Below are 24,366 nucleotides of genomic sequence, written 5' to 3' on the forward strand. Positions count from 1 at the left end.
TGTGCGAGAGCTTCAGGGACACTGAATACTTCACCCCTGCGCCAACACTTCACCCCTCTGTCTGACCTGAGCAGCAGGTGGTGCCGAGCAGCATGTGTGTCCCAGTGCTGGAGTCTGGAAATCATGGGTAATTGGCAATATGCAGTTGGGATGTTGTGCTCAAACTGTGCTGCAGTATTGAAACCCTATTTTCCCTTCAGAGACTGACGTCTGTTTTCTTCTCCCCTGTGAAGCTTTCAGTGCAGCTCTGGACCTGATGATTGAGTAGTACACGTGGTCTCAGCGGGCAGGCAGTGTCGCCTGCATCGTGATTGTCCAATTGGTGTGTCTTTAGTCCGCATGACACACATTTGTGATAATTTTTCTGTAGCACAGGCCGCTCTCCTAGCAAACGGTGGTCTGAGTGTACATTGGCAGGAGGCACACAATTCCAGGTCCCTAAATACTAAGTCCGCAGCTCGGCTTACTGCTGTTGGTTTCACACACAGAGTGTTTTCCTGCAGTCTCATCCCGGCACATTGATGGGAGCTGTTTTTCCTTTCTGTACTCCTTCTGCACGACTACTACATGAGAACACACAGGAGTGGCTGCATGCTCTAGCTACCAGGGACCTGTGATTTTCTATTGTATTTGCACATAAGTGTGTCAGTTGATTGTTTAATATGTGTACTGGGCTCTAGTCTAGTACAGGTGTCACCAACAAGTAGCTCGCGAGGTACTGGTAGCTCTCCAGCTACCTGTAAGTAGCTCTCCTCTGTGTAGCCATCCTACTAAATTAGAAGCTTTTGCTTGGTTGAAAATATATAGATGTGTACCAAAATTGAAAAGTGTGTACTCAAGAAGAATTTCTATGTATGTCCATAACTAGTAACCTGACGTCTGGAGAAAAATGGTTGAATTTCCAAAATAAATGTAATGTATTTAAATCTAATATTTGAGTGAGTTGAATCATACAGTGTTGGGGAGACGTATTACTAATAGTATTACCTTGGTGCCAAAGGCATTGCAGCTATGGTTGTCATGAATTAAACACGTAGAGACATTCCAAATTGATAGACTTTTTACATTACTGACTGCAACCCTGCCTAATGCACTGAGGTGATCACTGCTGGCAATCTTGCTTGGAGTGGCCACTAGTGTAGTCTTGTCGGATGTGATCCTTTTTGCCAGACTTAAAATATTAGTTGCTTGTATGATTTTTTTATTAAAAAGAAAAGAAGCAGCTCTTCTTACAGAAAAGGTTGGAGACCCCTGGTCTGATAACTCTGTTGGCTGTTTGAAAGGAATTAGTGAAACAAAAATGCATATTGACTACATTTTGATATCGGCAAGCATGTATCACTTGTGTTCTGCAGTGCGATGTCCATATGAAAGCAGTTCAGCCCAACAGGATCATTTCTGTTGGATATGCCTGCTTGCAGACTCCTCACTTCTTGAATCTGGCCAGGCACTAAAATCTGTCTGGAAAATTGAACTGTGTCTCCTGCACCATCAGTGGTGCCACATCTCCAGCTCGACACTAGTGCCTTGGTAACTGAAAAGAATAGAGGGACATACGTGAATATGTTGTTTTTAATGATGTGAAATGTACTTTGGAGAGAGAATTTTAAAGAAGTTGAAAAAGTTTAATACATTACATGTATTGGTACTATTGGCTATTGGATTGTGTCAATAACTATATTAGGATGCAGTATAAAATTTATAAGTAATAATTGACATATTCAGTGTCGTTAGGGGGCACTAGATGAACCTTGTGTTCTTTGGGACTAAAGTGAATATATTCTTATGTACCCAGAGGCCCCAAAGAGCAACAGCATCTTACCTCTACAGATCCTAATTTCAAGAGAAGTATGGGTATGTGTTTTTCCCCCAAAGAAATTGCCTTACTGCAAGACTGACCATTTAGGGTGGGGGTGGGGGATGCGTCTTCTTCTGGACGTGATCACAGGAGAGATCTTTGAGTTTGTCTGCTGGTTAGTGGATTGGTTCACCGACTTTTAACTTCAGTGTGATGGCCATGTTGAACAGTATGTGCCCGGCTCCCTTCTGGCTTCGCATCTGGCACCACCATCTCCACTCCCGGCTTTTCCCTGTGAGTTGGAGGCTTTCAACAAGGCTATATTAACTATACTCTGCCCTACTCAGGCTCCGTAAGTGACCTTTTCAACCAAGCCTCTGCTGGCAGTCTCTTCCTCTGTCAGCTTCACGTGTAATCTTGAAACTGCTTTGGTAGCATTTCCTTTGCCACATGCCTTGCTTCCTTTTGTGACATTTAAGTTGAGCCAAATACTGTCTATGGCTCCATATATAACTCCGTTCTTGGGAGATGGGAAATAAAAGGCACTCGTCTTTTGAGCCTCCCTTCTTTCTTTCTCAAGCATGTATTGAGAGTTTCACGGCCCCAAGGGTAGATATGGGGGGAATTTGCTCTGTTGCTGTTTGGAATCGTTGGTTGTATTCCGGACACAATATGATTTCAGCACTTCTTGGACAGTTACCCCTTATTGACCCGTGGTAATGCCTTCTGAGAAATTTGTCTTTCAGACGTGTGCTGAGCAAACTGGCTAGGGTCCTGGAAATATCTCTGTCCTTCGCAGACAATAAAACTAGCTTTTGGATTGAAGTTCTGCAGACTGGTTGATCTCTGTCAGGATCCTCATTGCCTTTTAACGAGACATTGTTAGACTCGTCATATATTTTTTTGGAGTAGACCCGCGCTTGTATTGGTCACTAAGGGCCAGATGTAGCAAAAGTTTTCACCCATTCTGTGTGTATGGGAAAAAGTGTTCGTACATATGGCCCTATGTGTCTCTAGGCAACCCAACATATTTGTCCTTCCACTCGACTACAGAGGGGCTTTGGTTACAGGTTCTACATTTTATGGATGTTGGCAGTATCCTTCTCTAGCTAAACTGATGTTTTTAATGACAGAATTGATAGGAGAGGAGGTTTGTCGCAACAGATATGCATTTTTTGTTTTTTTGAAGTCTTTGTATTATGACCTTAGTGCTGTTTTCGTCTGAAGGAGCAACCTTCCGTGAGCCTCGCCTTTCCTCCTGTGGGCTGACAAAGAACCGTAGAGCAGCCTACACACAGGACCACCGTTTGTGCATGTTTTCCTCTGGGAGTCCGTCTATTTCCTCCTATAATGCCACATGCCTTTTGGATCGTATTTCCCACAGTCTTTGGGAGATGGCCTTGCTGGTGATTCCTCTTTTACTGGATCACTCAAGGTGTCACTTAGTTGAAGTGGATTGGAATGGTTTCCAATTCATTAGACAGCTTCTTAGATCTGGTCTTGACATTGAGAATTTGGTGGCTAGGTCTGTGAGCTCCTTCGTGTGGTCCTTTGTAGACATGCCTGGTTGGACCTTCATGGAGATAGGCAGATGTGCAGGATGCCGCATGTGATGGTGCTAACTTCTTTAACACGCGTTTTCCTGGTTGTAGTTGGTGCCACTGCACTATGCGGAATCCCCGGTCGTCTTCTGTACTATGCAAAAATTATTGTCTGCTGTCAAGAACAATCCTAGGAGTCACTGATTTCAACACTGGCTTTTGAAAAACCAACCTCATTATGAATGAATTATGCCCGTAACAAGCACCAAATGAATGTTACAAAACACTTATTGGCATTTTTGTATGGCAGTTGTTTATTTAGCTACTATTTTGAATTAAAATGTAGTGTAGATATCTGAAATCAACATTTTCATTTGAAAATCCACCAGGAGATTATTATCAATACAAAGCATTATAAAATACAAACGTTGAACTCTCAACTTGAGTTCAAGGAAATTATCAAAGCAATGAACCAGGGAAGATAGAGAATTTCACTTAGGTCCTCAGCAAATCTCTCCTCTGTTGTGAGATGTGCTTATGCCTATTCTTTCGGTTTACTACCTTCTTCAAGCATGTCTAATGGGTAGCATGGAAGAATCGGATGCAGCATATGGCTGCAACCTTGCAGACTTCACTAATCCACCTCCTTTAATTATCAGTTGTTTCCACCTTCCTGGCGGCAAGAAGTATGATACCTTTTGTCTTCATAATCCCCGCCTTTCCAAGTCACACCATGTTAAATGGCTTCTTGGAGAATGGGCCTAAAGGGGTTTTATTCTTTGGAACTGTGGTGTTTAGGCGGTTGAAGCTTTCAGCTTGCGGGGAGGTTTAACACCAATGCAGGAACGCTTATTGAGCAGTCTTCCTCCTTGCCGCCTGTTAAAATGTTTCCAGACAAACCTATGTGCCTAAAGGTTGTTCTTCTACAAGTGATCCCCTTCCCCTTTAGGAGGATCTCATGTGGTTTGTGACTGGCTGTGCATCCTATGTTTGGATATGTTTGGTTCCATTTGTCTCATTGTGACTGGCTGTTCATTTTCGCCCCAAGTAGAGGACAGTGTTGTTCTTCTACAAGTGATTCCCTTACCCTTTAGGAGGATCTCATGTGGTTTGTGACTGGCTGTGCATCCTTTGTTTGGATATGTTTGGTTCCATTTGTCTCATTGTGACTGGCTGTTCATTTTCGTCCCAAGTAGAGGACAGTGTTTAAGTTAAACATTGATTGCTGGTTTGGTTTGTGGGATAGCCACATATTGGAGTAGAGAGGCATCCTGTCTTGGATAGCTGTTGCTGGTTAATGCACGGCTGGCTCCATGGTTTGGATCTCGGGGAAGGACTGACTGGACTGTTTTGCTCATCAGGCATAGGAGTTTGTTTGGAACCAGGACTTATGTCTTATGTCCAGTGTGTTGAGAGAGGGTGAGAAGGGATCTTCTTGTATGGTAATTTGCCTTATGTTTGGGAGTGCCGGTACTTAGGTCACCTGCAAACATTTTGGTAGGGGGTGATTTGTTTTCAGATGTGTGAATTAGATTATGGTCACTCTGTCAGCTTCTTGCAGGTGGTGATGGGTAGGTAATCTTGCCCCAATTTGTAGTTGCAGAAAGTATTGGGATACTTCCATGCATCTTATTTTTTTAGTGCCTACCTGTGAGGAAGTCAACTTAAGTCTTTTCTTGCTTCGTAGGTGTTATCATTTAGGGCAAATGTGGCCAAGATACCTATGGATTTTAAATATTAGTTGGCAGTTTTGCTTTGGCCATGCCTTGCCACATGCTTATGCTTTGGAATGGGCCGTATCCTTTTGTGGTTTAAAAAAGACCCTCAGAACTGCTCCTTAAATTTCCAGATTCTACCTAAATTCTTAGGTTTACCCATTGTTAAAGAGCTTACAGCAGTCCACTCGTTTTGTTAACCTGGTTTTATAGCCAGGTGTGGGGGGTAGTAGTGATGGCTATAAATAAAGCATTTGTTCTGGCGGTTCTCCCCTGTTGGGCTCCTAAGTGGGGATGCCTATACTGGCATACAGTCCAGGTTATGTCTTCATCCAATGCCCTCCCATTAGCATTGGTTAGATATCTTACATCCTTCTACTTTGTCTTTTCCTGGTGAGGCCTCTTTGATCTAGCTTGCCAGTCATGAAGTGTCCAATCTTTCTGAGTGACGTTGCTTTGTTCCTTTCTGTGCCTGCTTTTCCTTGTTGGTTGGTGTTCTTGTCAGTTGTAGTATAGGGGATATGTTGGTACTGTTTTCTTCACCCTGTTGTGAGCTTGCTGTTCCCAGTATTATGTTTGGCTGGGCTTACCTATGGCACCTGATTTAACATATGCTACTGTATACATTGAGCCCTTATGGCTTATTGGTCTGTCTGGGGCCATTTCTTCATCTCATATTTAAAATAAAAAAAATATTAATTAGAGTGTCTCTCTTATGATCTTTGAATTTTTGCACATATTTTTGGACCTTGCATCAGGGGGAAATATTCAAGTGATTTTGGTGTCCCTGCATGAGTACATGGCGAGACATTTCTTTCTCATCTTCCTGCATGTTGCCAGTAGTAGATGGCTGCATCTGGCTCATTTTGCTTATTGTTACATGCCGTTGTGCCAGCTAGGAGTCATAAGGCTGATTGCCTTCATGAGTAGCACAGTACATATTGTTTCTCCTTGTTGTTTTGTTATTAACTCAAGGGGAGAGGAATCTGCAGATAGGAGTCTCCAGCAGAAGAAAAGTTAGCAACCTTCATGTTTCTGGCAGATAATCTGTCTATCTACAGATGCATTATGGACCCACCCACCTTCCTGTGGATTAAGGTTCCAAATTAGGTTTATGCTTAATTCCTAAGATGTTCGTCAGTCTTGTATTTGCCTCTCAAGATGTGTAAAAAAGGAACAAGTACTCATGTTAAATCAGCATGATGGTGCCATAAATGGTTCAGTTATGTCAACCTAGGGAAACGTAATTATCGAGTTGGAGTTGTGGTGACACTTGCCTGGGTTGTAGGTGTTGGCTTGGAATGGACCATGCCATATTATGGTCATATTATTGTTTAAAAAATCACCCTTATCAGCGTTACTTCCATTTCCTGCTTTGATTTGTGTGCCATGTAGGTTTAGCCTTTGTTGAAGGCCGGAAGCTCCCCACTGGTTTTGTTATCTGGTCTGATGCTAGTTGTGGTGGTGCCCTTTTAATTGGTAATGGTGACCCTGCCCTCCTGTGACCCCCTGCCCTTATCTCCACCAGACTTTTCATGGTGGGGAAACCTCCGTCATTCCATCGGGATCTTTTAGATACTGGCGGGGGGCGGCTGTTTGTAGGCGGGTCATCCTGCCTATCTTGTAATGTGGCAGTCGGTTCGCCACGGTGGTCTGACCACCACTGCGGACCTTCCATCTTATAATCATGGAATTAGTGTGTGCTAACATGAGGAATCAGTGCTATTGTTGTCAATTTAGGCACTTCTTTCTTCATATTTCAATGCTATTTAATACTACGATTAGACTTAATTCTCATAATAAGGAATTGAGGCAGTTCTCTCTGAATGGTAGCTGGCAAATAGCTTGATTCATTTAGCTAACAAAATCTTTTAACTTGAAAACGTTTAGTTTGATAAAACGTTTTTAACTCAGTATTTGTCCATTACTTCCTATTATCACAACTTGGCTTCTACAGCTAAATTGGCTAGTACTAGAGTTAGTATAGTAAGTTGCCAAATTGAGGCAATGACAAGGCAAGGTAACAGCCAAAGACAAATTCATGACCAGATCGAGGTTGAACAAAAAGTAATATTTAAATCTTTTTTCATCAGAGTTTTAACTACTATATGTAAAATACCTAGACAATGGTAATTTCTGAACGAAAATGTCATTAAATGTTTCAAACTAGAGGGGGCATACAGTTCAACTTTAGTCAATCTTTCAATGCATGTACGAGTCATCTGAGTCCATTGGATTTGATTATAGTTTGTTACTGAAGAGGTCTAGAGTGGCCAAATTTATCTATAGGGATGTGAATTTATTAGCTGAATTCTGGTGCAGCACGAGAAAGGAAGTGATGTTGGGGTCCACTCATGTAGGAATCTTGAATTGTCATTTACTCCTATTCAGCTCCTATTTCACCTTCTCTGTTGATGTATTAAGATCACCCACGCCTCTTGGCACCTTGGAGAAATCTGGAATGGTGGAATGTGGTAACACCATTGACTTCTTCTTTTACCTTAACAAGTATCTTGCGTTTAGTCCAAGATTATGGCAAAGATTAATTAAATGCTGAGTTTTCTTCAATACATAAGCAATTCCTTAAAATGCACTATCCAACATTGTATATGTGGATACATTTAAAACCTGATGAACAATCTAATGTTCTGACAGTTCGTTTAGGTAGCTCTTGGTGGGATAACTGGAGAGTTTTAAACGCAGTGTTTGTTATTGACAAGTTGGTAACTCTCTTGTACTAAAGAGTTTGAGGGGGAAAAAGCAATTAAGTAAAAAATAAAGAATGTAGTTGAATAAGAGAAGCACAGTAGTTACATACTGATTTCACTTCTTAAGCACCTTACAGGTCACAGGGAGAATGATCCGGGCAGCCTGTAATTCTTGTTTTACACCTCAGACAGCAACTGATAGGGACAAGACAGACTAAAATGCAGCAGTCATCAACTCAACAGTTTTACAATAACATGAAAGGGTAGAACTTGAATCCAGAAAAGGGGATGGAGTTGTGGATTTTTTGTACCGAACAGGTACTAAAATAAGCAGAGAGTATTTGTTTAATTATTTTGCTTTGCCAATACAAACAGGTTTCCAAAAATGTTCTCGATGTAAATTGCATTGTATTCATATATCTTGTGTGCTCTGTGAGAAAATGAGGTAGTTACTGTACAGGTCTAACGAGCCGAAGCCCACAAATGAACAAGTAACCTGATATTTCAATGTCATCAATAAATAAAGGCAGGGTCTGGACTGCAAGCTTTGTCTTGGGTTTATTCTCATACTCTTTTCGTTTTGAACAGAACAGCACTTTCCGGATGTGATGTTAGGTGAAGAATTTCTCAGTCTAAATCTGGACCAGGTCTGCAGTTTGATATCAAGTGACAAGCTCACGGTGTCTTCAGAAGAAAAGGTAAAAACGTTTATGTATAGAAAGAGGGTTGCAAAGGTGTTTATCTTCAAAGAGTCTGTTTTAATTTTAGTAAAACTATTAGTCTACTGTTTGCAGCTCACACAGCAGCCATATCACAGATATGTACCATACAGTACCTCTCACAGATCACCTCATTCAGGTTAGGACTCCCACGTCCTCAAGGCCACCATGGCGTTTAATAACCAAGTGCGTACTATGATTCAGGGTCCTGATTCACCTCAATGAATCAATTAGATTACATTTTGTCACTCTTCCAGCATAACTTAGATCCAGACCAGCCAACCTGCCATTGATTTTCAATTTTCAGAACCAGTCTTGGTCATCACTCATTGCTGTAAAGGAATGGTATGGGTTGCCTTATCATGAATCGTTACCCCCCAACTTTGCTTTCTTCAAAGCACTGAAAACTATTCTGTTCAATGTTTCTGCATTCTTAATAGCTCCATCATGCACTTTACAAGTGTCATTTCATTCTTTCATCTTAGTCTGGAATACAAGGGTTTGTAGAAGTCAAAAAGGGAATGTATTGTGGTGTCCTTGATAATTAGGCGAGTTTGTAGTCCTACATTCAACATGCTCCAATACATTTTTGTTAAAGCAATATATACAGTAGCAATTAGAGGGGCTCTTGTTTAATGTGTTTGCACCCATTTCACTGTCTGTCCTCCTGGATGCCACCGTTTACTTAGTTCTCCCTGTTTGGAGATTGCACAGTTGAGTGGGCTTCCAATTCCATAGTTACTCCATTTCTCTTTTGAAAACTTCTTGTAACTTTTAATAACGCTGCTCAGATTTTATAGAACAATTCTGCGTTAATACTCTGACCAGCACCACAGCATTATCGTGATTCACACTGTTCCATTATCCAAAATGAAGTAAGTAGCGGATAGCTGTCAGTTTGCTGTTTTTGTTATCTGCTTACGGTTAAATAATTCCAGCTTGAAATTATCTAGAGCAGTGTAATATTTGACACTTTGAATATAATATTCTGAGTGAAATGGATAAATGAGTGAAATTTTATAAAGGGCAATATCAGCCTGAAATAGGGTATGTTGGTGCTGGGAAGTAAAAAAAAAAAAGTATACAAAAAAAGTGATGGGTGGAAAGGTTGAATTAATCTCAGTCACTGGTAATTACTCGGGCCTTATCCAATCTCATCTGTGTAGAGACTTTTTTGCATGTGGCTGGGTCCAAACTGAGGTGGCATGGTGGACAAAAAATGGTGGACTGGGATGCGGTCCCATGCAAATGCCAGTGACTGAGATGAATTCAAGCATCCCATTTATCACTTTGTTGTTGTTGCAGGGGAATTAAACCTAACAAGAGGGAAGAACGCCAGACAGACTATTATTGAAAGAGAAAGATTTTAAAATTACATCTGAAAACAGATTCTTGCAGATTGTGCTGAGCTTGTAAGAAAGACGGGTTGAGATAGTGGATTCCAGAAAAGCAAAAGTTCTGCCGCCACCAGTGCGTAAGTATTGATGAAGGAATCAGCTTGGCTGAGAAAGATAAAAAACCTTCTGGGAATTTAAGGCCTGCAAAAACACTTGAGGTATTTTGACCCTCTCTTATTGAGGGTGCACAAAATCAGACACTCCTCATTGATTGAGCATCTTTTTTATACTGGTCACCAATGCAAATCTTTTCAGGTGGATTGATGTGAGGCAACAATAATTATTTTAAGAACTAAATGGACAGCCATCTTTTGGATTCTCTGGAGTTTGAACCCCCTAAATTTATGAATGTTTAGATACAGCAAGTTGCCGTACTTCAGTATGACCTAAACTAAGGCACGCAGAACAATTTTCCTTCAAGATTCAAGGAGCATCAGAAGCACATTCCTAAGGATTTGGAATGAAAGAAAACAGGAGGCAACTGCATGTGATATTTGAGTGTCAAAGGAAATGTAGTGTCCAATCAAAACCCCAAATTTCTGTCTGATTGCGTTGGATGAGGAGCATGTCCTAACTCTGCTGGCCAGCAAGTCTGACTCGAGTAATATTTTGTGAAAAAGTAAAATTTCTGCTTTGTAGCTATTCCGTTTTATACCTTGTTCATCCAGAGAGCAACCACTGAAACTGAAAGGCAATTGCAGAGGGAGATACAGGGGGGCTTACCGTTGTCAAAGATGGATTTGGGTGTCATCCTTCACGTAAGATATGATTTTTGAAGCCAGCAGATTTGACCACAATGGCTAGAGGGGTGAAATATATATATATATATATATATGTTCGATGGCATGTGTAGCTGCAGATACACATGCTATGCATAATTTCGCCATCTAGTGTTGGGCCCGGAGTGTTACAAGTTGTTTTTCTTCTAAGTCTTTTTTTGAGTCACAGGATCGAGTGACTCCTCCTCTTGGTATTAGTACGCATGGGCATCAACTCCTTTGTTAGATTGTTTTATTTCCGCTGTCGGGTTCGGACGTGCTTCCTCTCGCTCTGAGACTTTTGATTCGGAAACTTCATATTAACTTTATTCTACCATCTATTCTATTGTTTCGATTGCGTTTCCATCTGTAATTGAGTCGCTAGTACAATCGGAAACAAGAAAACGCTGTTTCCGGCGCTTGCGCCCTACTTGGGCCTGTTTAGGCGTACCACGCCATACACTGATGGATCGGACTCCATTCTGACTCTGTCCCCGATGCCACACGAAATTCCCTTACATCGATCAACAGGTGGTATGTAATCTTTGCCTTTTTCCCGAACATCGAAAGGAAGATTGTGAAGCTTGTTGGTCGTTCCAGTCGAAAAAGACATTGCGTGACCGGAGAGCACGGAGACTCGAGATAGCGTCAAAGCATACAGAGTCCACCGACACCTTAGAAGAAGAGCAGGCACAGACGGCTGTTTCGATTCAGGACACCGACTCTGAAGCAGACTCGATGAAGACAGCCAACCGATCACTGTGGCTCAGCATGTGAGTACACCTGCCCCTACGCCCACTAGCAAAAGACCTATTAAGGCCCTGAGTGCACCACTGCCAGAAAGCCATGGTTCCACCTGAAATAAAATTGTCAGTGACCGACCTTCGGGTACGGTTCCGAAAAAGGCCAAGCCACCACATCAACAGGCCACACCTGTTTTGAAGCCGGAGTCAGGCAACCACATTAAAAGCTCCACATCTGAGCCGAGCCGACATCCACACTCCTTGGTGTCGAAAATTCAACGTCCGGCTTCAGAGCTGAAATCACAGGCTGTATCTTCGGGACTGAAACACAGTTCAAAGACAATTACTGAACAATTCTCTAAAGGGGTTAGAACATCTGAATATCATTCTGAGGACTCTGATATACAACCAATACTGGAAATTATGGACAGTAAACAAAGAAGGATACATATCCTTAAGGAGACGGTGAAAATTATTGCTTCACCTCCTCCACTAACCAAGAGAAAGCTGGTGTTTCAAGAGACTCTCGATAGTGCTCCACCACCAACAAAGATATTTAAAAGAAAGGAGAAACCATCACCTTTACAGCTTTCTCCACCACATTGGCCACAGCTTTCTTTCTCTCCACCACCTACTACCCCACCACAATTGCCCTCACCAACACATTCTCATTCAAATTCACATGGAGAAACAGTGGACCCCTTATATGACGCAGATCCTATACCACTAAATGACTCAGACCTCTATCTGTCCAAACCGTCACCACCAGAGGATAGTACGGCTTACACTCAGGTCATTTCAAGAGCATGCTGCACCTTTGGAGGAGGATTTTCTTTTTAACACATTGTCCTCCACTCACTTATGCTACCAGCGCTTACCAATGCTGCCTGGTATGCTTAGACATGCTGATGACATATTTAAAGAACCTGTCAAGGCTAGGGTTTTAACCCCAAGAATAGATCAAAAATACAGGCCTGCGACAACCAACCCAGTTTATATCACAAAACAGGTACCACCAGACTCTTTTGTAGTCATTGCTGCAAGGAAAAGGGCCAATAGCCAATCTTCAGGGGTCACCCCTCCCTCTGACAAGGAAAGCAGAAAGTTTGATGCAGCTGTTAAAAGGGTAGCTACACAAGCAGCTAACCAATGGCGTATTGCCAATTCCCCAGCCCTGTTAGCAAAGTATGACAGGGCACACTGGGATGAAATGCAAGAATTCTTGCAATATTTACTGAAAGAGCATCAACAAAGAGCACAACAAATTGTTGAAGAGGGACAAGCAATCACCAGTAACCAAATTAGATCTGCCCTCGACGCAGCTGATACTGCAGCTAGAAGTATCAACACTAGCATAACAATTCGTAGGCATGCACGGTTAAGATCTTCCGGGTTTAAACCGGAAATACAGCAGGCAGTGCTTAACATGCCCTTTGATAGGGAGCATCTATTTGGACCTGAGGTTGACACAACTATTGAAAAACTCAGGAAAGACTCTGACACTGTAAAAGCCATGGGAGACCTATATACCACACATTACCGGGGTTCCTTTCACAAACAGCAGTTTAGGGGAAGTTTCAAACCCCAAACTACAGAGGCACCCATCTCACAGTCTAAACAAACCCAGCTGTATTATCCGAGAGGATCATTTAGAGGCACTTACAGAGGTCAACAGTTTAGAACCAGAGGCAAATTTCAAACCTCAGAGTGTCACCACTCCCCCAAAATAATGACTTCGTCAACATCCCACACATCTCCTGTGGGAGACAGACTGCAACAATTCCACTCTCACTGGCAAAATATCACCACAGATCAGTGGGTGCTTTCGATTGTCCGAAATGGTTACTGCCTAGAACTAATTTCTACTCCTCCCAACATTCCCCCTCGCTCTCACAGACTGTCCCCAGAACATAACGTTCTTCTAAAGCAACAGATACATTCTCTATTACTAAAAGAAGCAATAGAAACGGTTCCAAAATCACAGCCGGGAACAGGGGTATATTCACTATATTTCCTGATACCAAAAATGGATGGTACTCTCAGACCCATTCTAGATCTCAGAACTCTTAATCTATATATGCTGTCAGAATATTTTCACATGGTAAATCTGCAGGACGTAATTCCCCTACTACAAAAACAAGATTACATGACTGCCTTCGATCTCAAAGATGCTTACTTTCAAATTCCCATACATCCAGCTCATCACAAATACCTAAGATTTGTAATAGCAGGAAAACACTACCAATTCAAGGTATTTCCCTTCGGCATAACAGCAGCTCCAAGGGTTTTTACAAAATGCCTAGTTGTAGTAGCATCTCACCTAAGAAGACAACGCATGCATGTCTTTCCTTATCTAGATGATTGGCTAATCAAATCAAGCAACATTATACAATGCCAGCAACACACTCAATACACAATAGATACACTACACACATAAGGGTTCACAATCAGTTAGCAAAAAAACACATCTTTAACCAGCACAGGTTCAACCTTACTTACCTAGATGCTATTCTCAATACCCCAAAAGCCTTAGCCTACCCAAATGCACAAAGTATACAGGCTTTTCAAAACCTCATATCACAGATACAACCCAATCAAGGTTACAATGTAAGATTTATTATGAAACTATTGGGAATTATGGCGCCATGCATAGCAATAGTACTGCATGCAAGACTAAACATGAGAACACTGCAACAGTGTCTCTCACAACAATGGTCTCAAGGCCTGGGCCAGGTGCAGGATCTAATGTTGCCAGACCGCCAAACTCACAAATCTTTACAATGTTGGAATCACAACAACTTAATAAAAGGGCGGTCATTTCATGACCCTGTGCTTCAGACTATAATAACAACAGATGCGTCAATGACAGGTTGGGGTGCTCATCTCAACAACCTAACCATACAAGGAGAATGGAATTCAACGCAGTTAACTTATCACATAAACCATTTAGAATTGTTAGCTGTGTTTCTCGCCCAAAAAGCTTTTTACCTTTTACTCAGGCACAAAACAGTCTTATAAAAACAGACAATATGACAACAATGTATTATCTGAGGAAACAGGGAGGAACACATTCATCTTAACTGTCCCTTCTAGCCCAAACAATATGGAAATGGGCAAACCACAATCAGATTTACTTGCTAGCAGAATACATCCCAGGGATGCACAACCAGCTAGCAGACCTACTAAGCAGGATGCAGCAACAAATACACGAATGGGAAATTCACTCTCTTGTACTTCGACAGTACTTTCAAATGTGGGGAACACCAGACATAGACCTTTTTTTCAACAAGTGAAAACGCAAAATGCCGAAACCTGGCATCCAGACACCCACACCCTCTGTTCAAGGGCAATGCTCTATGGATCAACTGATATTTGCTTACGCTTTTCCCCCTATCCCACTATTTCCATTTCTGGTCAACAAACTGCGTCCCACCTCTCTCACCATGATAGTCATAGCTCCAACATGGGCATGACAGCACTGGTACACAACACTTCTAGATCTGTCAGTAGTACCACATTGCAAACTTCCAAACCGACCAGATCTGTTAACACAGAACAAAGGTCAAATCAGGCAACCCAATCCCAGTGTTCTCAACTCAGCGATTTGGCTCTTGAAGTCATAGAATTTGGATATTTACTCCTTCTATTAGATTGTATGGAAGTTCTAAAGCAAGCATGCAAACATACAACTAGACAATGCTATGCTAACAAGTGGAAACGGTTTGTTTACTACTGTCAGTCCAAAAATATAGACCCACTTAAAGCATCAATATAGGATATTGTATGCTACCTGCTTCATTTACAAAAAGCAAATTTAGCTTTTTCCTCTATTAAAATTCATCTTACTGCTATATCAGCGTACTTATAAACCATATAACATACTTCTCTCTTCAGAATCCCTGTCATAAAAGCCTTTATGGGAGGACTTAAGTGTATTATTCCACCAAGAACCCCACCAGTTCCTGCATGGAATCTCAATATTGTACTCACATGATTAATGGGACCGCCATTCGATCACATGCATTCATGTGATATTCAATTTCTCACTTGGAAAGATGATTTCTTAGTAGCAATTACTTCATTAAGCAGAGTAAGTGAAATACAAGCATTCACTCTGGAGGAACCATTTTTCCAAGTACACAAACATAAAGTTGTACTTAGGACTAGTCCCAAAGTTTTACCAAAAGTAGTTTCTCCTTTTCACATTAACCATTCAGTGGGTTTGCCAGTCTTCTTCCCACAGTCAGACTCAACTGCTGAAAGAGATCTTCATACTCTTGACTTTAAAAGAGCTCTAGTGTACTACATTGATAGAACAAAAGAGTTTAGGAAAACGAAACAGCTTTTTGTAGCTTTCCAACAGCCACATAAAGGAAATCCTATCTCTAAACAAGGATTAGCTAGATGGATTGTAAGATGTATTCAAACATGTTACATTAAAGCAAAAAGACAACTTTTAATAACTCTTAAAGCACATTCCACTAGGAAAAAAGGTGCTTCTGTGGCATTTTTAGGAAACAAACCAATGGCAGACATATGCAAGGCTGCCACATGGTCCACACCACATACATTTACAGAGCATTACTGTGTGGATGTATTTTCAAAGCAACAGGCCAATGTTGGTCAAGCTGTACTTAAAACATTATTTAAAACTACTTCAACTCCTACAGGCTAGCCACTGCTTTTTTGGGAGAAGGACTGCTTTTTAGTCAATGCATAGCATGTGTGTCTGCAGCTACACATGCCATCGAATGGAAAATTTCACTTACCCAGTGTACATCTGTTCGTGGCCTGTAGTGCTGCAAATTCGCATGCATCCTCCCTCCTCCCCAGAAGCCTGTAGTCGTTGCAGTTCTTATTTGTACATATGTATATATATTCACATTTGCATGGACATCTTATTTACTTATTACTTTTACTTGTACATTTACATTCTTTCACTCTATCATTCCTTCCTATACCCTTCTGCGGGAAAACAATCTAACAAAGGAGTCGATGCCCATGCACACTATTACCGGGAGGAGGAGTCACTCGATCCCGTGACTCGAAAAAATACTTCTTAGAAGAAAAACAACTTGTAACACTCCGGGCCCAACACTAGCTGGCGGAATTATGCATAGCATGTTAATCTGCAGCACTACATGCCACGAACAGATGTACACTGGGTAATTGACATTATATATATATATATATATATATATATATATATATATATATATATATATATATATAACTTGTGCCCCCAGCATGTACAGTTTACTCATTAATAATTTTATTGGAAATGTTGCTGTGATAATTCCAATGATGTCATAGAAGATGTCAGAGTGATGTAACCTATTGGGTAATTAGCAGTGCATGGCGAGGACGCGAGTTACAGTTACCTCAGAGCACGAATTATAGTTACTTGAAATTACTCTAACTATAACTGGTGTGAATTTTATGTTTTTAAAATTCTATTTCCTAACTAGAACGTCCTTGTAAACTTTGTTTTTTTTTTCAGTGAATTTCTATGCTTTTTTTAAATGTTAAGTCATTTAAATTTACGTTAATCCAACCACCGCGGCGCGGCCCTGCAGCCTACCCCCTATAACCAACCAACCCTACACCACTCATGAAGTGCATCTTTGTTTGGCGGAAATGTGATAGTTTTTCAGTGCATCTAGAACGCGTCTCCAAATTCGGCAGGAAACACGCTCATGGGGTCCTTTTAGTAAGCTGTCCATCATCCTGGGAAAATAGCGGGATGACGTTGCATACCACTAATGTATATATGGGGCGGGGCTCCTAGGCTATTTTATATACTTTTAGTTTTTAAAAGGGAGAACACTATCTCTGGTCCCAGCAGCACTTGCCAAGAAAGAACCCACCCGTCACAGACACTCCATGAGATAATTCGCTCGAAAAAAGCAAACACCTTCATCAAGGATTATCGATAACTTTTCAAGATGGAAATGCAGAGAAAAAACACTTAGTTTGCCTTGACCATGCACAAGAAATCAGGATGATTACTACTTTAGAGAAGTGGAGCTCCAACTTGGGCACCTGCTTTATTTATATTAGTAAGTGCTTCCCGTTGAGGTTTAATTTCTGTGAAATATGCTTTGTGCCAGAATGAATCCATCCCTGAATATGCGTATTGATCCAAGAACAGGACACTTTTTTTTTTTTAAACATCTCCGGACCACGGGGGAGGAGGGGTGGCCTCAAGGCCCCTGCAGTCCCAGCTGGATCCCTGCATCCTACTGGAGCGTGCATTGCTCCTGCACACAGAGAGCTGAGTTTGGGAGCAATACTTTAATCTCTTTCCCTGTCTGCAGGCTATGAAAGAGATGAAAACTCTGCTTCCAGCAAGTAGGAGCATTTTTACAGCTCCCATATGCTGGAAGTGGAGTGTTTGCTTTTGCTTGGCGGAAGCAGTCACAGCTGCTGCCAAGCAAAAGTAAACCGTTATCTCCCAGGGGTGGGCATCTCAGGAGGTAGCAGGAGCCTGCCCTGGGGGGTGGCTGTGGTCAGGGCCATTAATGGCTGCAGGAGGGGGGGCCATGCAGTCCCCCTCCTTTGTTTTGCATGGACCGGCCCGGTGGAGGTAGTGGTCCCTGAGGCCGTATGTGGGCCGGAAGGAGGCCATGCTTTAAACTTTGTATTTAGCCAGAGAGGTAGTGGTGTCTGGGGCGAGAGTCTGCGCGACCCACTTCTTTATTCTCAATTTTGCCCTGGGGAGGTGGTGGTCCCCGGGGCATCTGAAAGCTCCCCGGAGCAAAACAGCCCTCCCTATATGTTTATTTTAATCTTGCCCTGTATGGTGGTGGTCCCTGTGGCATAAAAAAGCCTTTGTAGGGAGGCCATCTACGCCCCCTCCATTTCTTTCATTACATTTGCATTCCCCTGGGACCCGACCGACTTGGGGACAACATTGAAAACAAGCGCAGGAGCCCGTAATTGTTTTTTTTATTTATTCTTGACTTTCTCCATAATAAAACAAAAAATGCTTTTGTGCACTGGCAGGGTCCCAAAGGAACCCAAGGACCAAGGCTAGGGGCTTAGGGTATTTGTACCCTGCCCCTCCCCCCAAACGGCTGGCAACCCTTGATAGAAGTTTTGGCAGCCATTCAGATCTCTGCACGAGATCGGGAGTTTTAGCGAATTTGTCAGAACTCTAGATATACACATTTGGATTGCCTTTAATGTCTTGAAAACTACTGAACGGATTTACACCAAATAACAAAAAGATTACTTTCAGGACCAAGCGCTACCTTTCTGCCAAATGTGGTGTAATTCCATCCAGCGGTTCGGACTGTAGTTGTGTCTAAAATCTCTATGGTAATTAACATGGAAAAAGCAGTTTTTCAAACCCCCCTCCCCCCTCTTTTTCTCTGGCCCGGTCGCTTGACTGATCACCCTGAAATGTCCCTTGCACAACAAGACCCAACTTGACCCTTTTTTTTGGAAAAATTTAATGAAGATTTGTCAAACAGCACCAAAGATTTAGCCAATTCAAAAATGCTTCTCCTATGGAAACTAAGTCCTAACTATGACTACCTACTGGTGACCGCTAATAGGCTTGATATGTGTGTATATATATATATATATATGTGTGTGTGTGTGTGTGTGTGTATGTATGTGTGTATATATATATATATATATATATATATATATATATACATATATATACATATATATATTAAGGTTGGGCTCAAGGAGGGCATCTGTGGGTCAACTTGGTAGCTTATGGAAGAGACACCACGTGGATTCTGTTGGAAACAAAATATTCCAACCATTGTCTTCCTACAGCCCCAGCCCCTCAATACCCAAATTGTGTAGTCTGGCAAGTAAAAGGAGGTCTATTGATGCACATTTGGAAAAATATGAAGTTTTAAGAGCTAGTAACTCCTGTCAGAAGTACTTCAAAGAACCTGAATGGACTGGTTCGATAGGACCAGAGGTTCTCGGGCTTGGCGTGGTCTATGCACCGACTGGTGCAGATAGGGTTGCCTTTGGTATGCCACTTCATGCCCCCTGCACAGATGTTACTGTTGTGGAGAAGTGTGGCACAATAGTTAGAGCGGCAGACCTCACCCGGCAGGGAAAAGCCAGGAGGGGTTCCATAGCGGTATGAGTACAGTGCCTTGAGACCCTAACGGGTGAGTAGTGCGCTATACAAGTGCAAAGTTTACAGTTTACAGTTTCAATTTCCCCTTAGCCTGTAGGTGAAATATTGAGAACTAGATTGTGACTCCATGCTCACGCTACGAAAAAGTCATGAGCAAATAAAATACTTAACTGAAGCTTAGGTGCTCCAGTACTGCTACATAGGTTGCCTTGCCAGGATTCACCAATCAGTACAGGCATTTAAAAGGCAAAAATAGGACATCCTAGATGGAGCTCATAGATTGGAGCTGGGGGGCAGAGGAAAGAACCTATTGGAGGAAAGCCATGTTGATGATAGAATGGGGAAAAAGACGAAAAATGTCTTGAATAAAGTCAAAGTATCTATGTATCTCAAGTTAAATCTGAAATATGATGGCAGAGGCTCTCAAGAGTGACTGTCCTCCTATGCATGTTGTGCTGCGTTGATGTTACAACCACTTTTATATTGACCAGGAACTAGGACTAAGTTGCATAAACGTTCCCTCAGTATTATGGGTGCCAAATTCATTCTGGGGGAGGTAGATGACCATGAGGGTGATTTACAATAGAGACCGATCGCCGCCCTGGATGGCATTCTGGGTTATGGCCTTACGTGCAACAAACCCTAGGAACAGGGGGAACAGGGCAAAGTGATAACCTATTGAGGCAAAGCATGATGGGTGCTATGCTTAGCCTCTTTGGAGGCTTTATTGAACTTGGATGTACGGGATAGATCTTGGTGAAACTGTGGAGAAGTAGGACATGTACGTCTTTGGCAGCACACACCCACCCAGGTCTCTTTTTGGAGATGGCAAGACTAAATATCAAGGATGAAAACTGTCAGAGGACACACTCTACATATGCAGGTATACAACTGCAGGAGGCAGGAATGGGAGTGGCCTGCCAGTTGAGACTTAATTTGGGTTCTCTGCAATGCCACCTCCCCTTCACAAGCCTTCTCCCCCTTTTACTCATACATTATGGCCCCCTCTTTCCACTTGTTCCTAAGGTCACCTCTGCCCCTCTTTTTTTATTTCTCTTGTCCTGTTACCCGTCCATCAACACCATCATAGTCATTATATTGCTATGTGACCTCTCCAACATTCTTTGGATTCTCATTGCTTCCCCACTTTTTTAACACACTTCACTGTCCTTTTTCATCCACTATGTTTTTTTGTGTTTTTTTTTTTTTTTTTTTTATTCTCTTGCTTTACTGAAGTCTTTGAGACTTGGGCTGCCACCATGTACGCCCCTTCTTGAGAAAAGAAGGCTTTCATGCTTGACCACTTTTGTAGGCAACCCATATGTCAACATTCATGAGAGAAATATATCTGAGGACTATATTGTTCTATTATGGGCAGCTTAAACTCTGTTGGGCTTTGTGTTTGAGAATAGCATTTTCTTATGGGCATTTCGAGGGTTTACTTTAGGAAAAAGCTCTATTGTATGCCACACATGTTTTGTCGAGTTGCCCTTACAAGGATGTTATAGTGTTTTCTTTGTATTAGGTGTCCAAATTCGGAGCATTCACTTGCTACTTATGTAAAAGCTACTTCTCTTGTTTCCCACCAAGGTTTGCATTTTACGGTTTGTATTGTATGTCATGTGAAATAATAGTTATTAAAAAAAATATATTGTATGTTGGCTGGATGTCCAGTGAATTTCCTGATTTAGAGCGACTACCAATTTCTCTCCATTCTAACGCTTTAAATCACAGTTGTTTGCCAGACCGATTCCTTTCTCATACACCACCATTTCTCGATTGTTTTTTTTTTTTTTTTAACGTGTCATCACTTCCATAGAGATCTCACATTAACTAATGCTGTAGTCACTGGTCTCTAAATATCCAGTGGTTGTGTTGCCTCCAGTTCTTTTGTCTGGAGTTCCAAAACTGGTAGAATCATATCTTTTTTTATTTCGGTAGCTCCTGCTTCTTAAGCCCCATTTTTCTTCATGTTATGTCATTAGCATGTCTCTATTTTTCATTCAGTTCTTCAGAAAGTATTTTTGGACCACTCATAACTGTGGTCGTGTATGACAAATATGCACAACACCTTTCCCAAAAGCAAAACATGCTAGTTGGATTGAACATGGAGTATTTACACAGTAAAGAAGGGCAACGATTGAGATATGTCCCTTAAATGTTTTATTGCACATTCAAATCCCAATTGGGATTTTGGGTGAAGCAAGAACATCTTAGACACATAACAGACACTAGATGGATTGAAACCCGAATTGGCATGATGGCAGCTGCTTTTAGACTGTGCACAACTCTTTTGGCTTGGTGTTAATATGCCTATATTTATGTCGTGCCTTGCAAGTACATCTAACATGGGTAGTTGGCAAAGGAAATTGCCTGTGGCTCATGACAATTTCCCTGTTTACCCAGCGCCACAATGGACAGACATAACCTTATGACTCAATAGAATCTGCAGCCCTAGAGTTATGCCAAATGTGCAATTGTACATTTTTTCTCATAGAAGGATTTTTCCCTTCAAGTCATGTAGCAGTACACAGCAGTATACATTTGATTAGGGACTTATCGAGATTCCCAAACAGGGGTCAGGGATGGAGATAGGGTGGTTTCAGGAGTCCAAAGCAGTTATGAGTCTCCAGAACAGATAAAGGAATCGAACCATGGCAGCATTTAAAACTTCTCCACATAGTTTAAATAGAACCATGTTACATTGGACTTGTACTCATGGACATGTTGACTTTGAACTTTAGTTTTAGCCATACTTTTCTCTCTATACATGTTTTGGTAGCTCCTGGGTAACCAAAAAACAAAGAGCCGTGACTCTGACACGGGAACTGTGGACATAATGAAAGCAAGACAACACCAATACGGCGTAAAGCTGTTATCTGTGGGGTACAAAATGTGAAAGCAGTGGTATAGTACTTCAATAGCAACACATAGATTAAATAATTGGCGTATGGAATACTGGGCAAGTACCCACAAGAAATTACTATAAATGAGCTAAATATAGGACTTGCAGGGACTTTGCACGCTGAGTTACCTCAGCTTTGCTAAGGGCATTGGGGGGTTACATTGCTGGACAAACACGTGTGCAGTCAATGATCAGAATAGCGCAGGGACAAAGATATAACTAAGCTATTATATAAGCAAATTTGCACCGGACAGAAAGGGCACCAGAAATCTGTCACTAAGAATGCCTTCTCAAGTGTTCCTGGGAAATCAGAGTATTCTGCTTCAGAGTGCATGGCCAGCCCCCCTCCTCACTCCGTGTACTGGAAACAGGGTCAGATCTTGGCTAGTAGGGATGGTGCTTCTAGTTTTAAAAACATTTGTGGGACTTCCAAAGAATAATGCGAGCGGACCACAACATGGTGACAAATTACAGCATGCAAGTGTAAGTTTCTGAACATCGCACCCACTTTAGTTTAGATCACTTCTATAACACTGTACTTGGAGAAATGTCTTGGTTTTTACTGCTAAAGATATATGGACATTTAATACTGGTCTTTTTTCATAAAACTCTCTAAAGGTTGCAGATTTCGTAATATGGAGGATATTTAGGCACAATAGCAGCGCTTTGAACTTAGAGATGTGCTAAAGAAATGTGACACAAGAAGAAAGGTACTTTGCAAACACCCCAGTCTCACTGTTAATTTCAATGCATTCCTTCTTTCAGGTGCTTCCTCATGTTGTCAGAAGTATGCCTATCAATGATTAAGCCTACCGTATCAGGACTGAGTATGGAGGCCACCAAGAAGTCTTTCCTTGTAGCTAAGATCTTTATTATTGGCATTTGTAATGATTCATGCAATGGGTCTACAATTGTTGCCTGCAGAAGGATCCTTATTTGTGCCACAGATTCAAATTGTCTTCCTGAGATGCCGAAATATCTGTAAAGAGTAATTAGTGCTTAACAGTACGGTACGCATTTTTGTACAAGTGTGTTTATTCACTTAATGCAACTGAGTGGCTTATAAGACTTCATCCTCTGTGGTGAGTACTTTGGGTGTCTCCTATCGAATAATCTAAATATTATTTGAGACTGCTGAAGGAAGGTAATTGTCTGATCATATCATTTTAAATCCAGAAAAACCTCTGAAATTTTCTTATTTACACATCTCAGTCTGATGTGTGTCTATATACCTAGAATTCTGAGGGAAGAAAATCAGTAAGATGCCCCCTCTGGGCGTTTGTCTGAGCTGCAACAATGGATGCAAACCAATGAGTTGCACGTTTTTGGAGCTACTGGTTAGTTACCGACGTTTCGTAAGTCAATCCCTAACATCAAACATCTTGGTTCTATCCTGGAAAATAAACTTTCTCCCAAGATAACAACATCACCAACAACGTTTTTTATCCATTCTTTCTGAAATAGTGTATAAAGTAAAAATGTTGTTGCTTAAACGATATTAATGCTCAATCAAAAATAATGAATAATCAAAAATCAGGAGCAGTGCCCTCTCTAGGCTGACCTTGAGGAGATTATGTAGTCAGACATTCTGATACTACCCTTCAAAGGACTTTAAACTTTGAGACAAATAAATGGTAATTCCCACCCCCTACCACTAGATGCCAGAAGTATGAACAGCATGTGAAGCTACAACATTAAAGACTACAAATCCTTTGCTACTGATTAAAAACTTTGTCTTCCTGGCTATTTGCGTCATGTTGCAATAACCACTATGCTCCACTCTTGGCTGGGCTGTGTAAACATTTTATATCGAAGAAGAATCACAACAGATTACAAGATGATCAAAATGACAGAATTAGACTGATTTTAGCTGTAGCTCACTGTAAACGGCATTGTTCCTCCAAAGGTGATATATTGATAGTTAAATAGCTTGCCCATGGAGCATACTATCTAAGTGTTTTAATTATTGGCT

The 24,366-nt window shown here is 41.5% G+C and overlaps 1 protein-coding gene across 4 annotated transcripts in view; it reads left to right on the plus strand.

The window, feature by feature from the left end:
* Positions 1-24,366, plus strand: part of LOC138245566 (kelch-like protein 3) — a 416,865-nt gene that overhangs the window by 261,193 nt on the left and 131,306 nt on the right. For 2 of the 4 annotated variants that reach the window (XM_069199266.1, XM_069199267.1), the window contains exon 6: positions 8,351-8,460. In XM_069199266.1, coding sequence (XP_069055367.1) covers positions 8,351-8,460 — 110 coding nt within the window. The remainder of the gene's footprint in view (positions 1-8,350; positions 8,461-24,366) is intronic. The other 2 variants (XM_069199268.1, XM_069199269.1) reach the window with 1 other exon arrangement.

This window comes from Pleurodeles waltl, chromosome 7 (assembly GCF_031143425.1).
Source record: "Pleurodeles waltl isolate 20211129_DDA chromosome 7, aPleWal1.hap1.20221129, whole genome shotgun sequence".
In the NCBI taxonomy this organism is placed as follows: domain Eukaryota; kingdom Metazoa; phylum Chordata; class Amphibia; order Caudata; family Salamandridae; genus Pleurodeles; species Pleurodeles waltl.